The sequence below is a fragment of the Morone saxatilis genome, unplaced genomic scaffold (assembly GCF_004916995.1).
Source record: "Morone saxatilis isolate NCDOM2014 unplaced genomic scaffold, NCSU_SB_2.0 Contig0, whole genome shotgun sequence".
Taxonomy (NCBI): domain Eukaryota; kingdom Metazoa; phylum Chordata; class Actinopteri; family Moronidae; genus Morone; species Morone saxatilis.
Window position 1 is genome coordinate 17166283 of NW_023339650.1, and position 9278 is coordinate 17175560.

A 9278-nucleotide genomic window follows, 5' to 3' on the forward strand; every position below is an offset into this window, starting at 1 on the left:
AGTTCTTCCACACCAAAACTGGGAAAAATAATTTCTTTACACGTGCGATTGTGTGCATGGGTGCATTATCGGGTTGCTTGGGTATTCCTCAAATTGTTGCCACAAAGCTGGAAGCCCACTACTGTCAAAATGTGTTTGCTTTAGCACTAAGATTCCCCTTCACTGGAAGTAAGGGATCAAGCCAAAGCCATGAAAAACAGCCCCGAACCAGAAGTGGACGGGGTGCATGAGGCAAAGTGTAGCCCCTTTCAGAGTGTTATATTGGATTATCATCACCTTTTAAGTTGATATAAGCAAAAAGTTACTTATTTAATAATCCAGCAGTTACAACATTATCATTCATCTGATGTCATGTTTCGGTCCACCTGGTGAATGTAAGTCCAATAATCGCTCTATTTTTGTCTCTACCAGCTCCTGAGGGAAATATCTGGTTCTTTAGCTGCTAAATGCTCCACTATGTTCACCCGTTACGCTAAACGTTCATTGCTGAGCAGGTGATGTGGGTTTTCAGAGCCTATTTGCTGAAAATGGCTGCCTGCCGCGTCAGAACATGGCGTTATGAGAGCAGTGAGAGGGAACCAAAACAATAAAGTTGTGGGCAGGACGGTGAAACGATGTGGAAAAGCTGAGAGGAGTTGTAGATTCAGGTGATAATACTCCGTAGGTTCAGGTTTGCGAGCACTATTGCCACAAAGTAAGTAGCAAACAGCAAGCCAGTCAGATCAGATCTCCCCCTAAAACTGCAAATTCTTCAATCTTTGTTTGTGTATAGATTAATAGAATAATTAGACTTATTTATGTTAATTAAGATGTAAAGGGGCTGGTTGGTGAATTTCTGAACTTAAGACAATGCCAGGTCAGCTGTTTCCCTCTGCTTCCTTTGCTGTGGGACGGCTGTGGCTGTGTGCTCAGGAGGTAGAGCGGTTCGTCCACAAATCAGAAGGTTGGTGGTTCGATCCCCGGCTCCTCCCTCTGTACGTCAAAGTGTCCTTGAGCAAGATACTGCACCCCAAATTAGTGGCTTTGCAATCAGTGAATGAATGTCTGTGAATGGGTGAATGTGGAAGAAGAGAAAGGCTCTATACAAGTACAGTCCATTTACCATTCCAGCTTCTCCGAACCTTAAGTGTCCCTAAATGACCTTCATTAACATTAAAGCCGGAAGTCACACAAATCAAGTGTGAGCGATTTGATGTCTTTATTCTTATCAAACCCTTTCATGCTTGTCAGTGGAAGCTGTGAGCCTAGATATCATTCATCGACTTGAAGTGTTTGGGGGTCCAGATAGTGGAATCAATTTGTCTAGTTGTCTTCCAAAATGAGATAATGGTGAAAAGACGATGCCTCATCTTCAAAATTGATTGCTAGTTCTTCATTTCCAGACCATAAAAGCTTTGTTTATTTACGTTTTAAAAGATTAAATTATGCATTTTTTTATTTTTCATGCATTTCAGGCTCTATCTACTTATTTTCCAAGCTCGATATATCATGGCATTTTGGAACTGAACGCTTCATCTAGACTTCAGATGTAGTGGCTGAGGGAGGAGATGAAGTGATGGGAGGGTGCAAAAAGCGACAAATGCTGTTGCTCGTCGCTGATGAGAGATGGAATTTGTGTGTGCGTGTGTGTGTGTGTAGGATGTGTGAGCGTGTGTTAAATAGTTTGCATGCTGTTTAGCAGCTGGCTTATGAGTTTTTTTTCTTTTCCTCTTTGCCTTCTTCCTTTTTTCTCTCCTTCTCTTCCTCCGCACTCTTCCCATCCTGTTTTTTTCCCCTCCCATCTTTGTTAGTGTGGTTATGATAGATGAGTGTATTATAAAGCGGGGACTTGAAGCGGGGGAAATCAATGCTCATTCCTCAGAGGTGTGTGTGTGTGTGTGTGTGTGTGTTTGGAGTGTGTGTTTGCTAGTTGGCTGTTTGTTAAGAGGTTAGAAGCTGGATACATTCATTGTTTTGGGAGCCAGGGGCTGCAGCTGAGCCGCTCTGTCTTGATCTGCTTTCCTTTGACTCAGCAAACTCGGCCAGGCCAGACGACACAAACACACACACACACACACACACGCGCACACACACACTTACACACACAGAGTAACAATGCACGCACCCGCCCACTTGCACGCTCACGCACTCGCAGATCTAGAGAGACCGTCCCACTCACAACACAGACGTTACACAATCCAACAGAGAGTAAAGTTTTACCTGGGTGGCTGCCTGATTGCCCATCCATTTCCTCCTTTGTCCCAGTCTCCCGACTCTTGTTTTAGGTACAGTTTGTTTCACGACCTTTAAAGAGCAAAGTTGCACAAATCTTTCAAGTTGAGTGAAACTTTGGCGACCCGCGAATTCGCCCCACGTTGACCAAAATCAAGCTGTCTCGAGGGGTGCTGGGAAGGAGAGACAGAGAGTCTAAAATGGAGGAAGCTACTGTAGCTTGTTAGCTGTGTTGCACAATGAATTACTCACCTCCGTCAGCGTAACTGTTCTGCAAAAGGGCAATGGTTTGAGACAGGAGTAAATGGCACAGATTTGAATAAACTGTGAAGTTATGCGTGTTAGCAATCGAACTAAGCCAATAAGCTGACGGCTATGCTTATTAGTATGGATAGCTTTATTGTCCCTCTTGGATACCTTTTTATTGAATATTTAAGTTAAATATTCTTTAACATGTTTTGTAAATCACATTGTACTCTGCTGGATACATTTTACAGTTATACCAGATATACAGGAAAATATCAGCGTATATCTGATAACATATACACCAATACAGATACTGTCTGCAATAGCCTGACCGATATATTGGTCTGGCTCTGACAAACAATGTTGTCTTTCCATTCCAAAGACCAGACTTACTTAAATTATGTAATCCATCACAGTTTACTTGCATTGTTGTTAGAGGGTGATGCAATGCAGACATCTCAATTACCTTGCAATGACAATGCAAGATTTAGTGCAGACTAGATGTTTACTGTAATGGATTACAAGATAAGTTGATTTTCAAGCTTTAGAGAAATGAATGGAAACCTATTGATGTCTGGAACTGCACTGTCAAACGAATATGCTGTTAGAAAATCTGTACACATAAAAACCATTTGAAAATGGTCAGCGAAAATGTTGTGAATACATGATTTGCAGTTATTTGCTAAAATGTGCAATCACACTGGCATGGTCCTCTAAAGTGATGTTGAGAGCTTTGGTATAATTGTGGGTTGAAAAGCTTTTTGGCCATGAAGTCCAAATATGGTTGATTATCTTCATCAGTCCCTTTAGCATTGTGGGAGAGAAAAACAGGCAATGTCTGACTTCCTTTCTCTGTCTCTATTTGCTCTAGTTTCATGGTGAAACAGGTCTCAAAGTCACACATTGAGCTCATAAATACAGTGGAACAAAATGTTTTCTGCCTTACGTTAAAAATAAAAATAAAAACGAGACCTAAAAGGCCTCTTGTGGCCCTCCTGTTTCTTTCAAAACAAACTGCACTTTACTGTTACCTCATCCTAATGTGGTTTTGAAACGGCGTCGGGCAAAAATCTACAAAACTGCTAACAGGCTGAAATGTCTCAAAAACATGAAACAGCCGCTGCTGTATTATCTGAGACAAACAGGGATACGTAAAAATGTGTCTAACATTTTCCTGTGCAGAATAAAATAAATCTGTCCTCCCTATAGGCTGACTTTGAAGAAAAGAAAGCGCCGGTGAAAAGTGTGGCAACGAAAGCTGATTAGTGCTTCTGGAGTGCAGCCTGATACCTATAATTTCAAGTAGGGACGTTACTGGTCATTGATCAGGGAGCAAATGTATTGAAGAGCGTTTTAAGTGTGGATGGGTCATGAGGAGTGATGGTGGTGTTGGGATGAGATTCCCCTCCTGTGCCTCAGGCCCATAATTTCTATCTACCTCGTGTGTTCTCATAATTGCCATAGAGCAGATATGATTACAGGCAGTATAGTAGGTATAGACACCTTCAACCAACGATGTAACCACGCTGTAGCAGTATGACAGTGTTTCAGAAGAGTAGATGAAATTGTAGTCTCAGTGAAAGACCATATAAGATACAGTATTTACTTACTTCAAAATTTAGACCAGATAAAAAACAAAATGACCTTCTTATGTCATTTCTGTTTAAAATTGAGTCCTTAAAGCTGTTCTAATGAATATGATATGATATGTATGTAATGCAATGCAACATTTAGCAGCTAGTTATACATTCCTACCAGGAGTTGATGGAGACCCAAAGAGCTAAAAGGAGAGACAGTAGTGGAATTATATTCGTCAGAAGGCCAGAAACACGACTCCTTATGAATGCTATTGTTGCTCTGTGTCTGCTGGATCTGTACATAAGTGACTAATTGTTAGTCAAGTTAAAAGGTGATCACGGCCTATTCCTACTGGCCCAGATTGTCCGATAAACATAGGTTTATGTGGGTTTAAAGTCTTATTTTCTCAAAAGAAGTGAATAATGTGTTTTCCAATGCCAAAAAAAATGTTTCTAGTAAACTAAAAAACAGCAACTTCCATTTTCCTTTGACACTTATGTGTTTTTTTTTCAACTGTTGAGGATTTGAGGACTAAATTATAGACACAATATATATAGAAGTACTGCAATGCAAATCCGGATGATAAAGCATCATGGCAAATAATAAAAAATGTGGTGTCAACTGAGGAAGAAATATTTTCATCAACAACAAACATCACGTTTTCTTCTCAGTCCCTAAGAAGAAAAAAAAGATTTATTTATCTTCACTACGGTCGTGATCTCATTTTGGAACAAATCTGAGTGTATTTATTGTGAGTAACTCTAATAATATGTGTGTTTGCTGCAGGTCTGGACGACTGCTTGCAGCAATATGTGTGTGTGTTTGAGCGCGGAGGTGTGTGCGGGGAGAGGCTGCTGAGGATTAGCCACGCCGAGCTGGAGGAGCTGGGAGTCTCTCGCATCGGACACCAGGAGCTCATTCTGGAGGCTGTGGACTTGCTCTGTGCTCTGGTGAGTGTGTATTAATGTTGTGTGGTGTTGTGTGTGTGTGTGTGTTGTTGTGTGTGTGTTGCGTGCGTGCGTGTGTGTGTTTGTTCTGTAGTTTCAGTGCAGTTCAGCCATCTTTTCAGCTGCAGCTGTTAATGTAGTCATGTTCTGCTTGGATGCACAATGTTAATAGATTGCAGAAAGTAAATTGTCAGCGCGCTGCATCATTGCATCTCCCAATTGTCACAAACACAAAATAAGAAAAAAAGTTACAAAATTGCACTTGGTAAGTGTTTGTGGTTTTGCCAGATCAATCAAAAAACAAATACCTATTAAACAAAGACTGACTGGATGGATAGACTGATTAATCAGTCAGTCGGGCCGATTGTCTAGCTTTTTGAGATAAACGGCATCGGCTGATGTCTGTGCTCATGATGCAGATAAACAAAAAAAAATGTCTTCAAACACATCGGCAGGCAGCCTTATCTGTGTGGCTGCTGTCTGAGTTTTGGGAATGTGGTGAAAAAGTCAGTTTCCAGCCCTGTTCTATAACTCTCATGCATCCGGCTGTAAACATATGCCCAAATTTCGTATACAATAAAATATAATTATATATGGATTTTTTTTTCTTTTATTATAACTTTCCATCACTACTATAACATCCGTATGAATGCATAGGTGACCGACCGTTTGTTAAACTATGTTTTGTTGTGTTCAAAAACAAAACAATACAACTAAAATTCTTTATTTACACCCTAGACTGACAACCTGCAATAATTTGTTATTACATTTGGATAAGCCAAAAGTGAGTGCATGTGAACTATCGGTGCCTTCTTGAAGAAGTTGTTTAATTTATGTTGCATCGTCCTCCATTGTTTTGTCATTATTGTATGGTAGAGGTTGGCTGTAAGTATGAATAAATAAAGATTTAAAGGTGTTTAAATACAGAAACAGTGTGATGACCTTCTCTGTACCAGATGGGTAACATAAGTCATTAATATGCACCAGACTCCTTAAGAAGAACTGGTAAACATGTTGACAAATAAGATTCTAATCTGTATTCATGGCGGTTCACTGTCTGGAGGTTCAGCTGATCTTTGTTTATGTCTGTGCGTGTGTGTGTGTGTGTAGAACTCAGGTCTGGAGACGGAGAGCGTCAGGACTCTGGCTCACAAACTCGGCGCCTCGGCCAAAAACCTGCAGAACTTCATTTCCGGCCGCCGTCGCAGCAGCCAATCGGAGAGCAGGTCCTCGCGGCGGCTCCCCAACGATCTTCTGACCTCCGTGGTCGACCTCATCACCGCCGCCAAGAGCCTGCTAGCCTGGCTGGACAGGTAATGTGTTCACTGTCTGTCACGTTCTCAGAGAAGCTCTTTGTTTCACTTGTACACAGAGGAGGTGAGTTAACAGATTGGATTTATAGCGCAGAGTAACTATAGTATGTGTCATAGAAAGAAAAGCACAGGTGTTATTAATGACATTAATAATGGCTCTGGTATTCAGACATCATTACTTTTATTATTTACACCTGTGCTTTTCCTACTGTGACATGTCAAAATGTCTTTAATGAAAAAGGCCCATTAAAGGCTGCACTAATAGAGGTATAATTGGGCTGCATTCACAATCTCACAATTGTAAGAACAGGAAAAAAACTCCCATTATTCTGACTTTGGAGCATTGTAATCACCTCAGACCATCCGAAATGAGCAACCTTTTGTTTTATATTTGCAGCGCTTCATGAACAATTGAAACCAGATACAGCCAAACAGTGCATTGCTCTTTGTAAAAGAGTTGAATTCATCGTATCGGTGTTAATATTGTATTTTATGTAGATATAACTGCCAGCAAGGTAGGTGCATGTTTTTAAATCTGAATATTTATGGTCATTTTATGGCAATGTTTTAGGCAAATATTTTCAACAATAATCATTGATTAATTGTTTCAGATAAGCCTTTATTGATCCCCAGTAGGGGAATTCATGTCTTGCAGCTGCACGGAGACAGCAAGTACAGATAAATAGAGAAAAATAACAAATAAATAAGTATAGAAGTATGAAAAATAAAAATAAGAATGGAAATACAAATAATAAGTAAAAAAGGCCAAAAATTAACTGGTTCTGGTTTCCAAATGTGATCATTTTTATTTTCTTAGTCTTCCATTATAGTAAACTGAAAATCTTTGTGTTTTGGACGGACAACTGAATATGTCATTGGGCCCTGGGAATTTATGATGGACATTTTTTTTCAGTATTTTTTTGACATATTATCGACTAAACGAGTAATCAGTAAATCTAGACGTCAAAATTATTACTTGGATCCGTCATGTATAAAATACTTCATGTGGAAACTAGAGTTATAAATCTTCCCTCTGTTGAAGTTTTTGATCCAGTGCCAGTAAAAACTTTTCTATCCTATTTTCTCTGTTTGCACAAGTAAAGCTCCAATCTGCAAAACATAAACTCTCCTGCAGCTGTCGGTTGTTGACATCTTTTGAGAAATATGTTTTTTTTCTGAAGGAATATCGTCAGACCTTTTTCTCACCATGTTTCTCTGTCTCCCCCTCGCTCTCTTCTTCTTCTCCCTGTCACTTCATTTATTCATGACTTGACTCGATTCCCTGCACACGACACTCGCATCAGATACAGAACTAAAGGTCTTTGACATTCGGTTCTTGAAATGCCGGGCACCCACATCTGTCCTTAGGCCATCTAGACACACAAAAGCATATAGCCACATCCACAAGCACACACAGACCCATAGAAAACACCCACGCACTCGTACAAACACACACTCGCAGACACACACCTACATCCGCACGCACTGACACACACTTATGCAAGCGCACACGCATTCGCCCATGCACGATGATGCAACTGTAAATGGCAAAGCGACATTGAGAAAGGGATAGACTCAGCAGAGCTTCATGCTCTCTGTTCTCCATTTCTGAGACATAAGTACGTGGTCATTGTCAAAGATCTCTTTTTATGTTTTTATCCTGCATATTACACATACCAGACATGAAGAAAAGAGCATTTTCCAGCTGTGTGAGCACGCTAATAAATTTAACATGCCATCCGAGCTTTTATTTCAAGGAAATCTTCCCCCCCTAAAATTGATTTTTCCTGCCTTGGAATAACAAATGAGCGAGTAAAACAAGCTGAATTTCTTACTGAAATAAGAGCTGCATGGTGGATAGGTTGAATTCATTATGGACCCTAACGACGTGGAAAAGGTTAGGATTTCCAAGCATGTTGGTCTACACTCTGTCTTGTACTAATACCCGCAAGATGACTCCTTCCTAAAAGGTTTACAACAGCAGCAAATTAGCATAAGTCATGTTAAAACTGAACTTTCATCTCTGCCTGATTGCTAGTTATTAGACCTCACAGGGATGGAGGGAAAGTGCAACATCAGTTCAGCACTCAGGCTGCAAATGCACTGCACTTTCTAGTTTCCCTGTAAATGACTTGAGAAGCCATTCTGCAACCTTTTCATGTATAAAATAACAGTGTGTGTACAGCAAAGATCATCTTTTCCCTGCCTCTGATACCCTGATGTCTCCTCCTCCAAATATTTATATATATATGTATATATACACTGTTCTCTTTCTCTGTGGTGACAAACACCATTTTCATCAAGTCGACACACTGTGCAGAAGGCAAACCCTTCCTCTTTGAATCTATCAGGGAGAAAAGTGTGATTATTTTTCCACGATGAATTAAATTTGTATTTGTTTCTTTGAACTCTTCATTTCTCCTTTATATGCACATCTGAAAACACCTACCCATGAATTAATAACATGGCCTTAGAGACTACAGTTTATGTGTGATGTATTTTGCTGATAGCTTCAAAATGCAGTAGTGGTCTTTTTTCTATTCTATCTATTTTTAACCAATGGAGTGAATGAGTAGATTTTAAATTTTGATCACAATATGGTGGATAGGGTTGGCTGGTTTTAGGAGAATCAATCATTTACTCATATACTGCACTTAAGTACAATTCTGACATCCATTTCATACTACTTTATACTTCTACTCTGCCACATTTTAGAGATATATACTGTATTTTTTGCTCCATTACATTAATTTGACAGCTAGAGTTACTTGTTCAGTTTCAGATTACATGAAGACACTGGATAACCTCATAAAATGCAAAGCATTGTTAAATATTAAACTACTGGCTCCCAATCTTTTTGACTCATGACCCCTTACAGAATAGTCTATTGAGGCCCTTTGTTACATCTTTCACAAGTCAACGAGCTGTTAGCAAAGAGTCATTTCCTCTCTAAACTTTGCAGATGGTTTCATTTAAATAACTG

The 9278-nt window shown here is 39.8% G+C and overlaps 1 protein-coding gene across 1 annotated transcript in view; it reads left to right on the forward strand.

Moving 5' to 3' along the window:
• Positions 1-849: 849 nt before the first annotated feature.
• cnksr2a (connector enhancer of kinase suppressor of Ras 2a) overlaps positions 850-9278 on the forward strand; it is a 42248-nt gene continuing 33819 nt past the window's right edge. Inside the window, exons 1-3 of the mRNA XM_035657113.1 lie at positions 850-943; positions 4822-4985; positions 6093-6295. Of these exons, the coding sequence (XP_035513006.1) occupies positions 850-943; positions 4822-4985; positions 6093-6295 (461 nt within the window). The remainder of the gene's footprint in view (positions 944-4821; positions 4986-6092; positions 6296-9278) is intronic.